Source organism: Chrysemys picta, chromosome 7 (assembly GCF_011386835.1).
Source record: "Chrysemys picta bellii isolate R12L10 chromosome 7, ASM1138683v2, whole genome shotgun sequence".
In the NCBI taxonomy this organism is placed as follows: domain Eukaryota; kingdom Metazoa; phylum Chordata; order Testudines; family Emydidae; genus Chrysemys; species Chrysemys picta.
Window position 1 is genome coordinate 123983128 of NC_088797.1, and position 21266 is coordinate 124004393.

Consider the following 21266-nt stretch of genomic DNA (forward strand, 5'->3'; position numbering starts at 1 on the left):
TGTGCCGGAGCAGCTGAAATATGCTAGTTGTCTTCTTCAGCAGCGCTCTCATTTATTTCTAACTGCTATCCAGCGCTTCTCTTGCATGACAGAGCTCATCCTTTTTTTAAACTTTTTTATGCGTGGGAATCCAAGAAATCCAACTACTCCTTAAATTCTCTCTTGTCTTCAGTCTTGGATCAGCTGCTGGAGCCAAGAGAGAAAAGTTGCTTTAGTCTGAAAAGAGACTACATCAAATAAGCACAAGGTGCTACCCAACTGCATGAAAAGCTGGGTTAAGTACCAACAGTTACTTCTGAACTGGTGGTGCTCATGTATCAGAGCCACCAAGTGGCTCCCATTAAGTTCACTCTGCTGGAGCACGTAGCTCCAGTATAACTGCAAGAACATGATCGACGTTTCCTTATTCCAAATATTTTTCATCTTCAGCTGTTTTAGTTTCCAGTGTCAGCTTGGCTCAGTGCAAACTTTGTTTGAAATTCCCCTTCTCTTCTGCCCTCCCCTGCCTCTCTTTGGATGAAATAATTTTGTTGCTTTACTTAGAATTCTGTCACCTCTGTCTGTCTATCCAGAGTAATCTGCATATGGTAATAAGTTATTATGTATCTAGGCATCTTAACGTCGCTGGATGTATATGTACAAACTAGTAATTAAGACTCTCCATCTCTCTCTCTCACCCACACATCACCATCCACAGGCAAAAGCTTGAATATGCCGCTGGTATTTAGTTGTTACTCAATAGCACCTCTCATTTGTCGATCTTAAAGCACTTTGAGTTGGGAAGTATTGTTACTTCCATTTTATAAATGGGGGAAACTGAGGCACTGAGCAGCAACATGGCTTGTCCACGGCCACTCAAAGAATCCATGGCAAATCCAGAATCTCCCTCCAGTGACCCAGCTATGGAGTCTTATGGTCTCTAAAGGCATCACAAGCTGCTGTGAAGGGTAGACTCTTGTTCTGTTGGGTCAAATGGGAAAGTGAGTTCCAGAGTCAATGGGCCTCTGCTGAAAACCTGTTGATCCTAGCAATTTCCATAAACTGCTCTATACTCTAGTGTCTTTCTCCACCCCGTGAGGCTAATCTACCTACCTCAGTGGGCATTCTGAACTTTAGAGCTCCTTAGTGCTATGGAAAAGCAATGTATTAATTAGGCAATGTTTTTGACTTTATATTTTCAGTTGGAGAACCCACTGAAAGGGACTTCTTCCGCTTTGCATTGTGTAACTGGTGAATTGCCAGCACAGACTAGGGACCAAAGGCCTGTTCAAAGAACATTATTATCCTGTGACTCCAAATAACAACCAGTCACAAATAAATCCCCTAATGTGTATTGGCTTTTGTCTCCTTCAAGTGGTGTCTTGGCTCCATCAGTCTCATAGCAGCAAAACAGTTCTTAGCATTACATCGTGTGCCAGAATATAACACAAGGAATTCCACATTACTTTGGTGTGTGGCATTCTGGAACTATTATAAGTCATGTTAAGTCGCTTGCAAGATCTTATTTTAAGAAATCATGTATGAATTTGGTTCATTATATCAAGAAATTTTTCTCAAAGCTATCTGCTCTTCCTGCCTACCTCCAATGGGGGCAGTGTTTCTGTCTGAGATGCTAATTCTGGCTGTCAGTGTCTACACTCAAACTGGCTTAAACAAATGTCTGGTCAAGGAGTAGATCTGCTGATTTTAAAAATAAACTTCCAATGTCCTCAACCCAAAAAAGCATATTTGAAAAAGACTGACTGCTTCCAGCATCCTAAAACCCAATATTTCTTCCCTCTGAATAGGGCATAAATCTGACCTTGTTGCCAGACAATCTTTTTGCCTATTTACTGAGCTTTTACTGTCAATTCACTCACTAATGCTTGATGCTTTTGTTCAATGCCTGCTTGAAATGCATCTTTCTTTAGGCTGTTTAAACTCTTTCCATGGACCATGAGTTACCTTTCTTTGCAGGAGGACTGAGACCTAATGGGTCAAGACGTTCCCTGACTTACACTCCATGTAACTCAACTGGGGTTTCCCACAGTGTCATTATGCCTGGATCTCAATATTTGGAATGAACGGGAAAGTTTGCATGTGAATCTTTTTTTGACTTGTGTGGATCTAGTCATGTGTTCATACTGGTCAGATGTGAAACTTTCTAAATTTCAGTAATTCGCCTAAACCTATGAATTGCTGTGACTCTGATAATTGCTTAATCACCATCAGCTTCTCTTCTCAGACTGTTTTTAACCTTTCTTTTTCAAAGCTATTTTAACTCTTCTTCTTCTTCAGAGCTATGAAACTGCTTGCTTGTTTTTCTAATTACTCTTTTTATTTTACTGCTGCCCTCTTCTTGGACTTTGAAGTTTGGATGTCCAGTTTCTCTGAGACTCCAAGGAAGGATGTTAAAGGTACTACATTGTGTGTGTATGTGTGTGTGTGTGTGGGGGGGGGGGGGCGGGGGGTGTATTTTTGGTTAACTCTTTGTTAGCATTCAGCATGCCACTGCAAGAAAATACCATTTTAAAATCAGTGCTTAGTTCAGACCATGTATTTTCGGGCTTTTTGTGTGTGAAGTGGAGGGAGGCCATCTTACTATGGTCTAACCTTCTAAGTTCCTAGGCTTTACAACCTACCTGTATATCAACTTCTCAAATATATAGACCTCCAAAAAGAATAGTCATAAAAAGAAAAGGTGGCTCATTATGCGCTCTAACCCTTAAAGGTGATATTGTCACTGCCAGGGGATGGGAGTCTGACTCTAGTGCACTCATGTGACTAGCACTGGGGAAGGAAGAGGTGAAGTCAACGAAGTGCATTGGGGGTTGGGGGCACTCAGAAATTCTCTTCCCCTTCTTTCCCCCACCCCCCTTTAAGCTGCACCATCCCAATTGTATTGGTGCTGTGAAATGGTTATTGTGCACTACACGCTGCAAGACCAAGAGCACAGTAGACTTCGCAGAATACCCTGTGAAACTGTACTAGACCTGAATCTCAACTCTGGGAATGTTTATATCTGAATCCAATGTCCCTAACTCTGGGGAAGTCCACTGGGTGGTTGGGTGGCATCACACTTTGAAACCATAATGTTCATGGGAGACCGCTGTGCAAATGGATGGAAAAACCCCACAAAGTGCCTGTTCGTCTTGGCTTGGGAATTTTGTGGGGGTTAACTGTTACTCGCTCCCCTGGTCAAACAGCTAGACCACACTGTAACGGAGTTCATGAGAAATGTCTTCATGTAGCAGATAACTAACATGGGGAATGGGCTTGCAGAAGCAGAGTTAGAAGCTATAACTGGGAATGTGGTTAGACAGACAGGTTCAGGAGAAAGGGACAGTACAGGTGGATGGAGCTCAAAGCAGGCCGCCTTCCATTGTGAAGTGTGTTCTATATGGAAATGCTCTCCTACTCCTCTGCAGCAAGTGAAAGATGTGTTTAATGTAGGTATTTTCTAATACAGAAGAATATGCAACTCTCAAACTCCTTTGCTGCATAATTCTCAAGTGAGGAGGACACTTTGCACTTTCTAATAAGGTCAAAGGCTGGGAGGAAGTGCCTTATGTGGCTAAAATGAAAAGCAGAGTTTCTCATTAGTGAGAGAAGGTCTAAGCATCTAACGCAATCCTCTACCAGTCGTTAGTTTCCATAGACCAGGCAAATGCTTGCATTGGTGTAGATTCCCAGAAGCAATGCTCTTTTGCCTCCACAAACAAAAGGAAAAGGGCAAGAATCACAGGGGAATACTAGAGAAGACACAGCAAAGATTGATTCATTCTAGCATGTATTATCTAAGGGGCAAATGGAGCAGGTCTCAACCCTGCATGGATGGACTTCAGCACAATGGGTATGACTCTATTAAAATAATGCTAACACTGATGGTTTTCATTGTTCATAACTGGTCCTTGCATTAGAATGTTTTACATTCTTAAATATGAATTCTCTCCTCAAAAAACCTCTGCTCCTTTAATATTTATAATGAATTAAATAATTCTTCACAAAACGGTTGGTCGTCTTCCATCAACTTTTTCAAAAAAACTCCAAGCCTTGGCCAAAAACAATACATTTTTATTCCTCCAACCTAGGGTTTCATACCATGTGTCTGTGGAGCAGCTAGAAGTTTGTCTCACTGAGGTCAGTAAAAGTAATTTTTATAAGAGGCTTTATTCCACAGATGAGAACTTTTTTCTTGGAGAGGTTCTCTGCAGCACTTCTCATGTAGATCTTGCATTCATTGATCTAGATTGCGCACACACGCGCGCGTACACAGTCTTCTAATCTGCAAAATTATGTTAGGGACTTTGCCACTTACTCTGTATAAAAGCTTAATTGTTTGTTTGGTGTTTGCCCCAGCCATGCTCAGAAAGGACTCTTTTTCCCTCCCCCCCCCCCTCCCCCCCCCCCCCCCCGCTTAAGACCTGGGGGAGTTATTGCAGGAGTGGAGTTGTCTCTTCAGTTAAGCTGCAACTGACTTCAGTGTGGACTGCACTTGCTTTTGGCCCCCATAGAATCCCAAATTGAGGCAAATTAACTCCTATGCTCACCCAGGGATTGACTAATCTGGGTAAGTTACATGTAGCCACTTGTACCCACCACCTTGCACCCCTGCCCCTAGTACATGTATGCTGATGGAAGGTGTCTAACTAGGAACAACAGAATGAAATTAAGAGTAAACTTTTAGAAGAGCTACATGGGGAAAATGGGAGTGAGAAAACAAGACTCCACGGACATGTCTACCCAGGAATAAACCTGTGGTTGGCCTGGGTCAGCTGGCTTGAGCTAGTAGAGGGTCCCAGAGCTCAGGCTCCAACCCACGCCTCTACCGTCTAGACAGCAAGTTTTAGCACCACGAGCCTGATTCAGCTGACCCAGGCCAGCTGCGGCAGTTGTCTCTCCATGTAGGTGTACCCAGTGAGAATGAGATGAAGGAGGTGGTGGAAACCCCTTAGGTTGGTATAGTTTAAAGCTAGACTGGATAAAACCCTACCGAACATTCTATGTAGCTACCTTCAAAGCAGTAAACTAGATGCCAGGTCTTCTGGGCTGACCGAAAAGGGAAGGAGGTGGGTGTGGTTTTATGAATTTGGGCCTACTAGGGAGCAGATGTGAGTGATTCACTACATTGCCTGGTACGGCAGCTCACTCTGCAATACATTGCATGTGCTTCCTCTGCCCATGCACCATGTATCTCTTACATCCCTGATGCTTTCTAACCCTCTGCTCTTTGTAGTCAAGACCCTGGCATTGAAATGCTAGAGTACTCTCCACCCTGAAATGTATTCCATTCCTTTTGGGACACCGGATCCAGATTGAACTCTGGAAACCAAGCATTTCTTTTCAGTTGGATGCCGACTATGAGACACATCCTGAAAGGTGCTGAGCACTCTTTGCTCCTGTGGAGTCACTGGGAGTTGTGTGTGTCTGACACCAGCCCACCTACCCCCAATCAGACCTTGTACTTGAAAGCAACATTTCCCACCTTTGAAAGATAAGCCTCCATTCAGGAGCAAGAAACTAATTGTAACCCTTCCTTCCCTTATACCCCGCCCGCTGCTTTTCTAAGATGGCTTTTAACTATAGGTCTTCCATTTTCCCCACTTCAGAAAACACTGCTCTAAGGAATCCAATATGAACACATTGCTGCAGCAAGCAGAATTAGGGCAAATGCCAAAGTACTTAGGTGATTTTAAACTGGTGGGAGACCCTGTCTGGCAGCTGCTTGAATGACGTCCAAGTGGTTTAGCACATCTGTGTGCAAAATACTTAAGGAAAGTTTTCTTAACTTTTTCTACCTGTAACCTAGTCATTTGGACTCCATAAAGTGTGAGCCAACTTTCCAAGAACGGGTGGGGGGAAGGCAAATCTAGCCCTTTTTCCCCTTCACCCCCCACCCCCACCTCTAATTTTTCTTGGCTCTGTCTTAGAAACCAGCAGATAAAAATAAAGTCCCAAAACTAACAAGCTAATCTTGGCAAAGGGCAATATTTAAATTTTTTTTTCATTCCTGTAAAGACTTTATTGGAAAATGCTGCAGAAAGCATAAAGGAGGAAAGGAAAGAAACTGAGTGTTTGTTTGAGGAAGAAATCGGTGCAGATGGCAACGAGGCCAAGTTCAATCCTTGTGTAACTTCACTGACTTTAATGAAGCTACCCCAGGGTTGAACCTGGCTAGCTCTGCATAGCTACACCATATGCTCTCTCCTTCGCCTCCGTGCACTGTTCTTCTCACCACCTGCCTTAGGGCTGCCTGTCCTAAATTTTTGAAGAAATATCCTGATTTGTCACTTTTGCAGAACTTCTAAAAATGACCAGATATCCGTTCTGCACGTCCCATATGCTGGGGGCTAGGTATAGCCCTCAAGAACAGGTTAGAGGAGACTCCCCAGCGGCACATGCAGCATTTGGCTTGGTATCCCTGCAGCTGCTCCACAGTGGGAGAGGACACAGCTCTGCTGTAGTAACTCTACCAGATTGCGGCACCAGTATCCAGAGTGGACACTGTTCCTAGGCGAGGTGTTAGATATGGGAGAGTAGGGTGAGGTGGCACTGCCGTCTGTGGCTATAGTCTCTTTGTTCTAAACTTCACTATGCAGCCCTCTGTGTGCACACTGTCGTGCTTTTTGATTGGGGCAGGGGAGTGTGTGCGTGTGTGAGATGGCTTATTTATCACGGGGGGACTGGCAGTTAAAACGATTCAGGAAGTCATGTTGGAAGCTTTACGTTGAGACTGTATGTTCTACATTCATTAGTCGAATCCATCAGGTTTTCCGTTCAAGTTGCGCTGGCTGTATCTCTCTCTTTTTAAGAGTTAGACGCGAACAGATGAGTCCAAACCCTGTGCTTATGTGCAACGCTTTCGCTTCCGGTGTCTCTGCCATTCGTATATTGCAGTGGTGGGGTAAAGTCACCTGTATTCTGAATCTATCTTCTAGGAATCAAAAATATCTCCGTCTATATTCAATTGTTTGGCTGAGATCACAAAAGATGCCCCAGAAATAATGTTCTATAAATAATTTGCTTGATAGATGGAACCAATTAAGCAATTGGAGAAGGTTGTTGTTTTGTTACTAAACAATTGAAAAGGGGCCCAGGCCCAAATCCAAAACGCTCTCTCTAATAAGGATCCTGAACTGTTGATCTGGCCCTAAACTTTATGGCTCAGGACCCATTTTACTAAGAATTTGTTTTTAATATTGGGTAACTTTTTTTATTAAAATCTAAAATTAGGAAAAGTGTTTAATACTCCCTGTAGTTACAGAGCTCTTTCCACACTGCGCCGCAGTATGCGGTATCCTAAACTTTTACCTCTCCTCCCCTCTCTCCACATGCCCGTACCAGACAACTTCCAGTCTCCTACCAGAACATCACAGCAAATGGCTCTGTTCGGTATAGAATCACTAATCCCATTATCTGGCTTTGCTGATCAAAATATTGCTGCCGTAGCTCGGGTCCCAGACTCCAAAGCTGTGAGATGAAGGTACTGTTAGTTTTTATTGCTGGAGATGGTCTGTCCTGTCTTACTTAGTTCCAACCGCTGTAAAGTGTTATGCTTTCTTTTAAATGTCTCCTTCCCTGGCTTTGGTTAGATTCTTTTTCCACTTTCATCGCTTATCTCCTATTAGGTATAAAAACCTAGAGAGCTTGTCTACTTGAGAAAATTGACTGCCATAACCATAGTGGAATAATTATTCCGTTATGCCATTGCCTGGGTAAACAAGCCCTATATTCTGATGGGGGCAGTGTACATGGTGGGGCCTTCTAGGAGAACACCTGTGAAAGAAATGAACGTTTTGTGTGGCCCATATAACTATGCCAGGAAGAAAAAACCCAACATCAAACTTGTTATCTACTCAGTTGTCTTTCTAGACCGTGCCCCTTCTGTGATGGGGGGGTGTACAACTTCCAACAATGGCTTGGTGGTAATCCTGACATGCGAATGACTCCCGAGGGCATTCTGCACCAAAAAATTAAAATATTGTGTGCAGAATTTCTAAAACCGGGCAAATTTTATTTGCCAAAGTAACACTACATAATCATACCAGTTTCAATTATTTGGTAATTTATTTCAAAATAGCTGGCAGAATGTATGTCTGAACCCCCCCCCCCCCATATCTAATATAATATATACACACACTCTGAGGAATAATTAAAGAAACCCCTATGACAACCCAGTTCCTGTTTCTCTAGTGTGTGTGCCTCCTCCTGCAACCATTTCCAAAGACGCTGAAGGGGTTACCTTTATTTAAAAAAAAAAAAAAAAAAAAAAAAAAAAGTTCCAAGTTTATTAAGTCGCCACGATGCTGGATATGAGACACCAAAGTTACTGCTTGCTCAGTATGGGTAAGCACCAAGATCCAACTCTTCATGTGGAAACTAGGGACATTTTAATGGCACCCATTGTATATACTGCCAGATACCTTGCAGAAAATGTGCATGGGGTAAATCGGTGGTCCACAAGCAGGTTTCAGAGGGTCTGCCAAGCAGGGCCAGTGTTAGATTTGCTGGGGACTAAGGCAGAAAGCAGAATCCCCACTGCATGGGGCTGAAGCCTGGGGCCCTGAGCACCTCCACCCGGGGCTGAAACCAAAGCCGGAGCAATGTAGTTTCGTGGGGGCTCCTGTGGTGTGGGGGCCCAGGCAATTGTCCTGCTTACTACCCCCTAACGCTGGCTTTTATATGCAGAAAAACAGTTGTGACACAGGTGGGCTGTGGAGTTTTTATAGCATGTTAGGGGAGGCCTCAGAAAAGGGAAAAGGTTGAGAACACCTGGATTAAATGACAGTTGTATCCAGTAGGGCCAGAGAGACCCCTAAAATAGCAACACTACCAGCTACTTCCAGTAAAAATCCTGTTTAGAGAGTGCTCACTGACCATTTCTGTTTGGCTTCTCTTGAAAGATTTTACTGCTCAGTTTTATATTCATTCTTATAGTTGGAATCTGTAAACACTGGGTACGTGATGATCATAAAAGGGCATTATGAAAACCATGCGTGGTATGGATTAAAAGAGCTGACACATTTTATAGGCCCGATAGCAAAATACTTTTGGCAAAGATCAGGGTTCTCGCATTTCCATATCCAGACAACTTGTGTCCTGTTGATGGCTTAAATGATTGGCCATTGCAGACCATAGTATGTTGGCTATTGCACCACAGCAGAGGAAGAAGTGGCTTGGTACTACTGGCCTGCATTGTTCTCTAGGAGACTTGAGGTCAGTAGTAGGCCTCTCTGTCGCTGAGAGCTGCAGAGGTAACTAAGCTCTCCTGCTTGGGCTGGGGGACAGGTTGGGGATATGTCGTTTAGCAGCCAGCCATCTGTTTGAAAGAGTGGTACAGACACACTCTGAGACGATTACCCAGTCCCTGGAGGGTGACTTCACCCGACCCTCACCTCAGTATCCCAGGATGGATTGTAAAGCTGAGCCCTATGGAGAGAACAGGCATCCTCAGAACTTTAACCAGGAACGGACACCAGATGAAAATAACCTCACAGGCAAGCAAACTCCGCACTGCTGTTCTGAAATATGCATCCTGCTATTGGGGGGCCCTGCAGGCTGGGATCAAAGGAGTTTGTGAAGGTGGAAACAATGTCTTGGTTCATCAAGCAGATTGAGTTTCTTTCCCCCTGCTTGCCAGTTGTTCGTGATTTAGCAGTGGTGTTCTGCATTTGACAAACTAGATTAACTGGGGCTACAGAGGTGAAGAATTCCAACTGAATGGTTGGACAGTCAACCTGTAATTCTCATATGAGGCGCTAGGGCCTGTGTGGCAAGTCCAGATCTAAACCTGTGCGCCGGGACGCTGGAATTATACACCATTGCCGGTCCAGTCTAATAAATTGCACAGAGAATGCACTAAGTTACTTATTTTGCTGTTGGTTTCAAATCATTTTACACTCCCTCAGATCTTAAATTTTCAGCGTGCTACAGTTTTTTGCACAGACTATGCACAACTGCTCGGTAGAAGCTGTTATGGGGTGGGGAGTATCCGGGGCTTTGGCATCTGGGGAGGGAACCATTGGGTCTTTTGACATCCAGGAAGAAGGCATGTAAGCTGGCTGTGGCTTTTACTACCGAGAAAGCATCTCCGGCTCTGGTTCTGGGAACGGGCTGCCTCGCCTCTTTAGCTCCCCCTTGTAAATGTTACTGAGGGAAATATTTCTTAGCCTCTTGTGGAGGAGTCCCAGAGTACAACCAATGGGCCCAGGCCTGCAAGGTGCGGAGTACTTTTTTTTTTTTTTTTTTTTTTTTTTTTTTTTATTCTTCTCTCCCGTTGAAGTCAAAAAGTTGAACCCACTTGGCCCTCTGCAGGCTGGATGTAAATGAAACATGTCTTGAAATGCATCCACTTCTGGGTTGGAGGGCAGCAGCTGATTCTCTACACAACAGTAGAGGGAGGAGGAAACTTTTGTCCAAGGACATAGAGATGTGGGATCCATCACCCTCGTTAGAGGTCCCATAGCACTTAAAAAAAAAAAAAACAGGCCTGTTTTAAGTCTCCTCTTTTTATCAACTTCTTGTATTGCGTCAATCGCTGTATTAACTAAGGGCTTGTCTGCACAGTGCAGCAAAGTGCACCAGAGGGTGTGATTTGTAAAGCATTGTGAATTGGGTATCTTTTTAGCAGGCAAGTTAGGGCACCACATGTTAGAATTCTTTACAAATCATACCCCACTAGCGCTCTGTGCCAGGACTGTGTGCACAAGCCCTAAGATGGATCCACATGAAAACTACTTAGGGCTTGGCTTATGGTATCTACCTTAGAAGGATGAACTACCAGGTTTCAAACCTGTGATTGGAGGAAGTCCAGGTGTTGCATATCCAAGGCTTAACTGTTGTAGCCAGATCTGACTTCTGTATCTGGAGTTAAGGAAGAGGCCTCTAAGTGCTGCTTCATGAAGTGACACTTCTTTCAATTCAGTTGGCAAAGCGCCTCCTCTGGCATCTGTCTTCTGGCTAAAATGTCAGTGAATAATATGTGGGTGTTTGCCAATGTACATCATAACCTGGAGCAGCCCTGTTGTGTTTGTATCCAGCAGGGATGGTTGTCATAATGGCTACCATTCCTGCCACTGGACCCGAGATTGTGTTGGACTTTTGTTTTTAACTAAACATTCCCGGTCTGGAGAAATACAAACTGGACGTGGGTCTCTGCTTTTATCTGACTCCCTGTCCATCCCTACCTCCCCCAGAACTGGTAATTTCTATTGTTTGTTAAATTTGCCAAAATACTTTAAGAAAGAAAAGTCGCTCCTGTACAGAGCTGTGCTGTCCATGATCTAAAGGAAGTCACTGTCCGGAAAAATCCACTATTGTCGTCCTATGGCTGACACCAAGAACTGTAAAAATACTACCCCTGTCTGATCAAATCACTACTTTCCCTCGCAGATTGCGCCCTCAAAATTACTCCTAATTTGCACATGTAGGTGCATGTATAAATGTTGCATCAGTGGTGACTTGCGATTCTGGTTAGAGAACTCATATTTTCTCGGTTAACAGTTGTGCCTTGTGATCTGATGGCTTTTACTCATGTGAGGTAGCCTGACTGATGGCAAAATCAGTCCCGCCCTGACTGTATATAGGCCTTTTAGGGAGTCATGGTGTGGGGAAGCATGTATTGATGCTCTGTGATCTGTAAGTTTGATTACTTCTGTGTCCCAGGCTTTTATCTGCACTAAACTTACTTAAACAGAACTACTTGTTTTGAAGTAAATATGGTGTAGCTTGAGTAAATATTGTACTTTTTTTTTTTTCTACTTTTCTTGTAACTTTCCTACCAAAGCACAGTCCTGCAGTAGCCTCTCAGATATTAGAGGCTACCAAGTTTCTGATATTGACTAGATTGTAAGCAGGGCCGGCTCCAGGCACCAGCCCACCAAGCTTGTGCTTGGGGCGGCACCTGGAGGGGGGCGGCGCGGTGCGGCGCTCCGGCTCCAGGGAGAGCGGGGCCACGGTCGGGCTCGCCGCCCTCCCCCCCCCCGGTGCGCTGGCCGGGCACTCTGCCCTCCTCCCAGGGCTCCGGCTTCCTAACTTCTGATTTATATTCATTACTATTAACTTCCCTTCCCCCCCCCCCCATTAGTTATATATATTTTTATAGCTGCCTTTACTTCCCTTCTAAACCAGGGGTGGGTGGGTGGTTTTTTTTTTATTTTTTATTTTTTTTTAAACCAGTAGGGTCACCGTCTTCTTCCTCAAATGTGGGATTGTGGTTGTCTGAGCATCTAGTAAAGTGTTAAATAATTCCCAATTATCATTCACATTTTTCTGATTAAATTCTTCTTTCCAGATGATTTGACTCTTAACGGCTTTCAGTTTTGTGACAATGCCCCTTTTAAAGCTGTGTGTGTGTGTGTGTGTGTGTGTGTGTGTGTGTGTGTAAAATAAATCTATCTATCACTGGTCTGAACTCTGTTCTGTTCTGATCATGACTGCAAATTTATAAATCTGATCACTTATACCTACGTTACCGTTAACTTTTAGTTCTCTGATCAGTTCCTCTAGATCTGTCAAGACAGGTCTAGTATAGAATTCCCCCATGTTGGCTGCAACACTTTTCCTAACTTTAAAAAAAAAAAAAGTGTCCTATCTAATATTTAGACATTCCAAAGATGTGTTAATACTTACACTGGAGGTCTCGTGTTGCATGTCTTTCAAATTGAAGTCCCCTATGATCACGCAGCTTTTTGCCCTACATATTGATAGGCACATCAGGAGTCAATCATCCTGTTCTTGATGATACTCCACTCATTGCTTTTGTGAGCAGAAAATTCACTGGCAAGAAATGAAATCTTTTAAAAAATATACTGAAAAATTGCTCCAGGACTCTGTGTGAGTAGTTTAGCTGGACACACTTAAGGAATTTTATTCTGAACCTCTTAAACCTGGGCCAAAGAGACTCAATCAGTATTGTGTTTCAGGAAAAGCCTGGACTAATGGCATTTGAATGAGGCACTAGGTACCTGCCAGAAGAAAGGAAAGGGAAATTTTTAGGCCTAACTTTGTCTGTAGAATCAATTTACATACTAAACAAAGATGGATGTGCAGGCACTGTAAGAACCATGCTGATCGTGATCCTCCTGGTTGTAATGATTTAAATAATTTAAGTATTCCATTGATTACCTGGTTTGGTGGATAGGGCATTGAACTGGGACTCGAGGTCCCGGATTCTATCTCGATCCTGCCACTGACCCATTGTATGACCATGGGAGAGTTCTTTTGCCTTGCTTTCCCACCTCACCTTTTGCCTGTCTTGTTTCTCTAGTTTACACCAGGAATCTCCGCTACATAGAGTGCTTAATCCATTAGGACTCCAATCTATTGCAGCTGTGTCAAATGTTTCATATGGCTAGTGCAGCAGTTCTCAAACTGTGGGGCAAGACCCCAAAGTGGGTCGCGACCCCATTTTAAGGAGTCTCCAGGGCTGGCATTAGACTTGCTGGGAACAAAGCGGAAGCTAGAGCCCCACTACCCAGGGCTGAAGCCGAAGACAGAGGGCTTCCGCCCTGGGTACTGGGGGTCAGGTTACAGGCCCCCAACCTGTGGCTGAAGCCCTTTGGCTTTGTCCTCTTTTCCGCCCTGACCCCCTGGGTCATGTAGTAATTTTTGTTGTCAGAAGGGGGTCGTGGTGCAATGAAGTTTGAGAATCCCTGGTCTAGTGTCTCTAAACAAGGTGATCCTTGATGCTTTGTTTAGAAGGAGATCTACATCAAAAGGATAGTATCCTTCTCTCCCGTTTTTTAAACTAAAACGGGAACAGTTGGCTTAAAAAATGCCTTCATAGCCTTTCTCTCTGCTCTGTGTGTGTGTGTGTGCGCGCGCGCGCAGAGCCTTTCTGTGTCTGTCTGTTCGGCGGTGGCGTGGCCCTGTGCACTTTGTCGATGTTGCAGTTGAGTGATGTATTAAGGAGAGTCTTGCGTCTCCTGCAGCTCGCTACATGGCAGAGAGCTCTCCCTCCATCCCTGGCGGTGGAACTCTCCTGTCTTGTAGCTTGGCTTGAAAACATATGATTTGCATTATTCGGAAAACCAAAAGAAACCAATCAGAGGGATGCTGGTGTGTTTGGAGGTGGGGGGCAGGGAGTGTGCAGGAATAGGGAAGCAATATCTCCTGATGGTTGAAAAGTCCAGCATGGAGAAGATGAAATAATTTAAAGCATTTCATGCTAGCTTGCAAACGTCTTTAAAAAATAAACAAACATTGGAAGGGAGAGAGAATCAGACTGTGTAAAGATTTCCGCTGTTCATCTCGTACAAGGCAGTATGTGGAGTTCTGCATCTCTTATAATTGGAGGGTTGTTGTGGGTTTTTTGTTTTTTTGCACGACTGTGCAAAATGCTTGGAAAAGGCTGGTGGGGAGGGGGGTGGCTGTGTTAATAAGAATCTGGCTCTGTAACTTTCTTCTGTTTCAAGTAAACAGTCTCTCTCTTTGCCCTCCCCTCGCTCTCTCCCTTCCTCCACCCCTTCCCTTACTCAGTCCTGCTCATGTGTTTTCTATTTAAGGGCTGCAGTGCACATGAATATGATTGGCATCCGCAGCCCCCTCTTGACTTGCAGCTCAAGCCTTCAAGAGTGGAGAAGGAGCTGAGCCTCCGAGGGGAGAACTGTTTATTTTTTCTTTTTGTTTCCTGGGGGGGAATCGCTCTGCTGTGGATTTATGCTGCTTCTACCCGGGGTTTTTCTATCTGAATGGGGACAAGGATTGTGGCAACCATGTTGGGAAGAGGTTTATTTTCAGAATCCGTCATGAAACTTTGATTAATTCACTATGCTTAAAACTTTTTTTTTCTTCCTCTCTAATGTTCCTCTGTGCTGCTGGGTTGTGGGCCAGAGGAAGCTGTTTCTATATGGCCAGCCTTTTGGGGATATGCTGCGAGCCAAGGTTTTGTTCTGATTGGCTTGACGGCGGTGACAAATTGGCCTATCATGAATTGGATGGACGGAGGTCGCTCTCGAGGAGCCATGGCTGGAAGCTGGCTTACAGCTTGCTTTTTCCCTTCCCCAGGTGCTGATGCTAGTTCTGAACCCATGATCCTGGAGCAATATGTGGTGGTGTCCAGCTATGAGAAACAGGAGAACTCGGAGATCAGCCTTCAGGCTGGGGAAGTCGTGGACGTAATAGAGAAAAACGAAAGCGGTGAGACACTTGTACCTATCTTTTTTTTCTTCTAATAGTTTGGTTGTTCATTCCCTTCCTTCGTTCTCTCATCATTTCATGTAACTATACATTAGCTCCATCTGGTACTGTCTGGCTGAGGATGTTGAAGTTTCCCCCTGTTGGTTTGGGCTGGGGGCCAAAATGTTGCCTTCTGCTGTAAGAATGTCTCGTAAGCTTGTTTGTTAATTAGCCAACGTACATTAACAGAAAACTAAGGCGGGAGGAGAGAAGGTTCCACAGCTTGTGCACATACTTCTTAGAATAATACGTTACCCTGCTGTCACTTTTTTTTTTTTTTTTTTAAAGGGTTTGTCAGCATTTCCATTACTAACAACTGTTTTGGGGGGATTTATACACGGCTGTTAAAACTTACTCTGGGATGAAGACTTGGCTTGACAGCTCAACTGTTGGCCCAAAACGTAAAAGGGATGAGAGACTACGTAGATTCAATAAAACTTTAAAATTGCTACTCGCAAAAGTATTGGTGTGGCCTTTTTCAGGCAAAGAATGGGAGCCTCCCTGCTAGCAATGTAGGCTTAAAATTCCCTTCTTATGCTGCTCCTAGAATAACCAGTTACCATTCGGAAAATGAAATTTTGGCAAGTGATTTGGTCAAAGGTTGAGGAGCAGTGGCTTTGCCTCCTGGAAGTCTGTTTTTCAGACCGTCTAATGAAATGCTTCAGAAGCCTGTGTACGTGTGTAGCGCTGAAAAGGTTAACTGTTGGCTAAATGTAGCCTCATGCCCATTTGCTTGCTTCTGCACATGCCCCCTCTCCCCTGGCCCCTCCTCACACATCCAAAACAAAACGGTTGCCTAAGATCTTGGGTTCAAAGACCTATTTTCTCGTGTCTTACCCAGAGGAGCCATTGCAGACTTCTAGGTATGTTCACAGACCAAGGTCCTAATCTTCAGAGATGAACACCAGCAACTCCCATTGATTATAGTGGGAATTGTGGATGCTCCGCTTTTCTGAGGATTGGGCTTTAACCGAGAGCTGTCCTGATCTGTGTCAAACATCCACCCTTTCAAAGTCGACTCCGGATTGGTTTGGAGTGAGTTCTGTACGTCCCAAACGCTAATATTTTCACTGGGCAGCAGTTCCACAATTTTACGGAAAGCTGATAATCTGAGTCTGTGTACAAGCGATGCACTCGAGGAACTGTTAGCCTGCCAGGTGACTAGAGCGGTGTTAAAGGTGTAGTGTGTGTTTGGAAAATATGCAAACGCTTGCTAGTGAAGCCATATGGTCTTTTGGGTATACAATACTATGTGTTTTTGCAAAACTAATAAGGCGGCACTAATAAGGAGCACATATCTACTTATTAAGAGGTGATTATCGGTGAAGGAGGGGAAAATGCCATAAAATAGCCACTATGCTGATTGTGTTAAGATAGGGGTTCTGTTAATTATCCAATGCACTAGCTCCCAGCCAGTGGTGATGGGAGTTACCCATGTGTATCCTAAGGGCAGTATGTAGACCCCTTATTGTGGCAGCTCTCCTTCACCTTCATGATCCATTCTCCTCTATTTTGGATTCCAAAAATAACCACCGAGGAGATTTGGACTGTTCAGCAATTCAAGGGTGTCTGGTTTCAAGCAAGAAAAACAAGGGAATTCCAATTCAGCCTTCCCTGTTGTGCCGAGGAAACTCAGTTCATATGGTATTAAAGATCATGGCTGTTGCTAAGATGGAATGTCAGTGTTAAGTGAGATTGTATGGTCAGAAAAGCAACTCCTATGAAAAGGTGCCTTTTTAGAGCCATATCCTGCTCCATTTACTCACTGAAGTAAAATCAGAGGGAATAGGGTTAAAGTCCCTTCTTAAAGAATCATCTGTAAAGTCCAACAGACTAGTCCGATGGGTCGTTACCCCCATGAGGGTTATGAAAGCCAATTGGGCAGGGAGGGGTTCGCCAGGAGCTGAACACTTCGTAATTTAGGGAAGAAAAAAAATCTAAAGCAAGGAAAATCCTTCTCCCCTATTCCCTGCACACTCTTACTCTTCATGGTCAAGTATTCCATGTCAATGTCTCAAAACCCACACACAACTTTTAGCGGCTTAGTGTCGATACATTTTTGACTTTTACTTTTATAGTATGAGTAAGGAGGATGTAAAGAGTTTTGACTTTGAATAAAGGGGTCCTCGGTCACTAACCTAAAAAGACGGAGAAACACGGGAGTAGTTTTATAGTCGCTCTCCTGAAGAACAGAGGTAGTTGATGATTAGTGGTGGGCAAGCATCATTAGGTCTGGATGTTCGACTAAATCCCTGGCTGAGAAATTGGGCTGCAGCTTTCCCAAGAACAGAATTCATCTCAAACTTTTCAGCAATTCCTGGCTTGGGCCAGGTTGGAAATACCACAGGAATGGCTTTTTCCAGGGAAGCTTGTGTTTTCGGAGTTGGCTGAAAATACAAAGCTGAGAAGTTGCACAAAAAAGAAAAGCAGCCAACAAAATAAATGGAGAGACTTCTTTCAAACTCAAAACAACCTCCTCTTCTCTTCTCCTCCTCCCCCCCCCCCCCCCCCCCACCGACATTCTGGTGAGTTGTGGCTGATAGATAAACTCAAGTCAAATCCAAACGAAAATCTCTTGTCCATCACTAGTTGGTATATGGATTCTTTTCTTCAGGACAGTGTGATTACACAAACCCAAAGAAAATTGGATTCTTGAACTTTTTTTTTAAAAAGGTGCAATCCATAGGTGTGTGCCTTTGGTAAATGTGTGGAAAAGAGAATCAAATTGGATTCATTCAGACCCTGATTGCATGAGGTAGGTTCACTTCTCTCCCTCTGGTCCAGGTGAAAACCTAGTAAGCCAGTCTGAATGTAACTTGAAGTGATGTTCGTTTTTGAACAACCCACATGCGCAAACAGTTTGGATAGTGGTTAACTGTGTGGTTCAAACTTTTATCGGACTGAGCATCTTGTTCATTAGACATCCTTACTGCTTTCCTACTGCCTTTGACGAAAGACTGTTAATGTAGTTTGTAAAATCCCATACAGTACACGTCTGGCTCTGGTTTAGTGGTGCTTTAGGAAAGCTGGCTATGAAACGCATAGGTAGTTAGATTTTTTTTTTCTTTAAATCACAGTAATCAAAATAGTCCCAATAAGTGTGTTGATACCACCCAGAAATATCAAGTGTTGCATGGCTTTTCCCCTTCCGAGAGAGAGAGAGCAGCTTTGTAAAACGAACCATTTGTTCCCCTAGTAAAAAGCCCACGGCAGCTCTGTTAGCTGAATGGGTCTGTATGTTGCATGCCGATGTTCTGAAGTAGAGCTTTTTATATATGGTGTTGTCCATTTTCTCTTGGGCTGAGCTTCAGCCAGCGGTCACCAATCCATCGATTGCGGGGACTCTCCCAGTCGATTGTAATCTCTGGTGGCGCAGCGGGGCTGCCTGCTGCTAAGGCAGGCTCCCTGCCTGCCGCAGCCCCACGCCGCTCCTGGAAGTGGCCAGCGTGTCCCCGCTATCCCTGGGGGGTGGGGGGAAGGAGACGTGGCTCTGCACACTGCCCCTCTCTGCGAGCACTGCCCCCAAAGCTCCCATTGGCCAGCTACGGCGAACTGTGGCCAATGAAAGCTTTGGAGCCAGTGCCTGCAGAGAGGGACAGTGCACAGAGCCACATTTCCCCCCCCCCCCCCGGGGCGGGGGCACATTGGTCCCTTGGGGGAACTGCCAGGGAGCCTGCCTTACCTTGGTTGGTGGTGCAGCGAAGCGAAGTGCTGCCCAGCGGGAGACCACACCTAAATCCCTCCTAGAGCCAGCACCCCGAACCTCCCTCCTGCACCCCAACCCCCTTCCCACGCTGTGAACCCCTCAGCCCAGAGCCCACACCTCCTCCCAAACCCCTTCCCCAGTCGGGTGAGGGTGGGGGAGAGCAAGCAACTGAGAGAGGTGGGCAGGGCCTTGGAAGGGGTGTGGCCTTGGGGAAGGGGTGGGGTAGAGCCTTGGTTGCCCTTAAATTCAAAAAGTGATCTTGGGCATAAAAAGGTTGGAGACCACTGTTCTAGAGCCTGAATTAGGGCTACCACATTCTGTATTATTTGTACCGTTCTGGCGAGGTTAGCAATACTTTGCAACCATCAGGTGAACTGAAAACAGAAAGTGGCAACCTTAATGAGTTCTAATTACAATCTCTTGGCCATTGGGATTTGACATCTAACGTTTCAATGCGTCTGCGTAGTAGACCTTGATAACCACTCTGCCCTTAGAAAGCTTTCTCTTGTGATCTGAGAATACTATAACTTTCACGCCACAAGGTAACAATCAAGGATGAGAACTCTGGGCCTAAACCTGTGAGATTCTGTAAGTTTTGCTGAGTGCCCTCCGTTATTATTGGAACTAATGGGCCTTGAACGTACTCAGCGCATCAAATGATCAGTGCTGGATAGTGTATGCTAAACTACTTTGGTACCTGAGCAGAGTTGAGGGCCATTGGAAGGCTACCGTCACTCTGAGTAATCATGTGTTGCACTTAACTAGTCAAAGACAACATTCAAAGCAACGTTTTTTCCATAGACAAGTGATGGAATTTGAATCCAAACTTTTTGCAATTTAACTTTCCCAAAGTTGAGGCACATCCACACCCATAATTTTGGTTAGGGCCCATACCTAATATTTAATTTTTTCTTTTTATCAACCATAGTAAAATATCGTGTCTGGTAAGAGAACGTCTTCATTGCTGTGCCCAGTGCAAGTTCAAGAAATGTCCAGGTCGTAAACCTGAAAACCCCTTTCACGCTGTTGATGCAAGGTCAACGAGACGCATTTTGAGACCCTTCCAGCCATGTTGCATCAAGCCTGTGGGTCACTTCATGCTGAGTGTCACTGCAGTTGTCAGTGTCCACTTTTATGGACATTGGGGTACTTAAAGTAAATGCCCACCCGGGGTTCACAAAAAATCTGTCTTGAGACCTTCCTCTGACCTCTGGGTTTCTGTGTAATGGAAGCTATCCTACCCCATGTGTATATTTGGGGTATAGTCTCCCCTTGCTATGTGCAGTTATTTCCTTTTTATCATTCACCATAGGTGCATAAAGAAAATTACAGCACTTTACATTCAAAATAATCTCAACTGGAGCTACAGCTTTAGGCACTGTCTCTTCCATCTCATGATTGCATCTGTTAAATGTTTTGAGTCTGCATGTTCGTAAAAATCTTCCTGCAGAATGTTGTTGTTCAAAATTGAGCTCTGTGATAGGCTGCATATTTTTTTTTTGTCTGTGTGATGTTTAAATTAACTACTCCAAAAAACCCGTGCAGCAAATTTTCTGCTGTTTGCCAGTCTTCACAGTACAAATGACCGAATCAGTAGATGTAGAACTTTTGTTTAAAGAAAGGAAGGAGGGGGGGAAATTGGACTTGTGCTGACTTCATTCTTGCCAAGTTTTGTTTGGATGTGGCTTGAAATGGTCAAGTTATAAATTGTGGCAATGCTATTTGTAATGGAAACCCTGACAGACCGTTAAGTATAACTGTACTATCAACCGCCTTTCATACTGCTCTTCCTCCTCTTCTCTCCTGATCAGAGGGGTGGGATTGAGGGCTCTTTATACATAATCCATTGGGATTTACTTTTGTGGTGGTAGAAACATGGGATGGCATTTTCAGCTGGCCTGAACAAGCCCATAGCTGTTTCCTTTGCAATTACATAACTGCAGACTTATTTCCAATATTATATTACACACGATATGTAAAATAAACGTATTATGGCTAGTGTAATTTTATCGGGACCCAAGGGAGTTTTTTGGCAAGGGAAATTGCCCTTTTCTTGTAGCTTGCTGAGGTTACCTTGTGGCAATATGAAGTTACGTTTTGGAGTGTGTTAAGTTTTTATCTCAGTAAATGTCTGTTCCAAATGGCTTTCTAATCTAGGAATTCCAAGACTTAATGGTTGTCCCCTACAATGTTAATGGATTTTATGTATACCTGGGAATATGCTCTACTTTATCATTGCGCAGGTTCACTTGTGCTTCTTGATGGATGCAGGCTTAATTAGGAAAACTATACAAAGATAAAGGAGGGGTCCATTTAAGACTAAACAGAGCCTGCCTCCACCAAAACTTTGCCTCCCCGACTGAGACCTTCTGCCTCCCTGTTCTCCCTTCTCCACAAACCACAT

At 44.3% G+C, this 21266-nt stretch overlaps 1 protein-coding gene across 13 annotated transcripts in view; it reads left to right on the forward strand.

The window, feature by feature from the left end:
- The window catches only part of SH3PXD2A (SH3 and PX domains 2A), a 387168-nt gene that overhangs the window by 267508 nt on the left and 98394 nt on the right, over nucleotides 1-21266 (forward strand). For 7 of the 13 annotated variants that reach the window (XM_065552549.1, XM_065552558.1, XM_065552550.1 and 4 more), the window contains one exon: nucleotides 14986-15117. In XM_065552549.1, coding sequence (XP_065408621.1) covers nucleotides 14986-15117 — 132 coding nt within the window. Of the gene's footprint in view, nucleotides 1-2351; nucleotides 2397-14022; nucleotides 14242-14462; nucleotides 14707-14985; nucleotides 15118-21266 lie in introns of those variants that run through there. The other 6 variants (XM_042855199.2, XM_065552551.1, XM_065552548.1 and 3 more) reach the window with 4 other exon arrangements.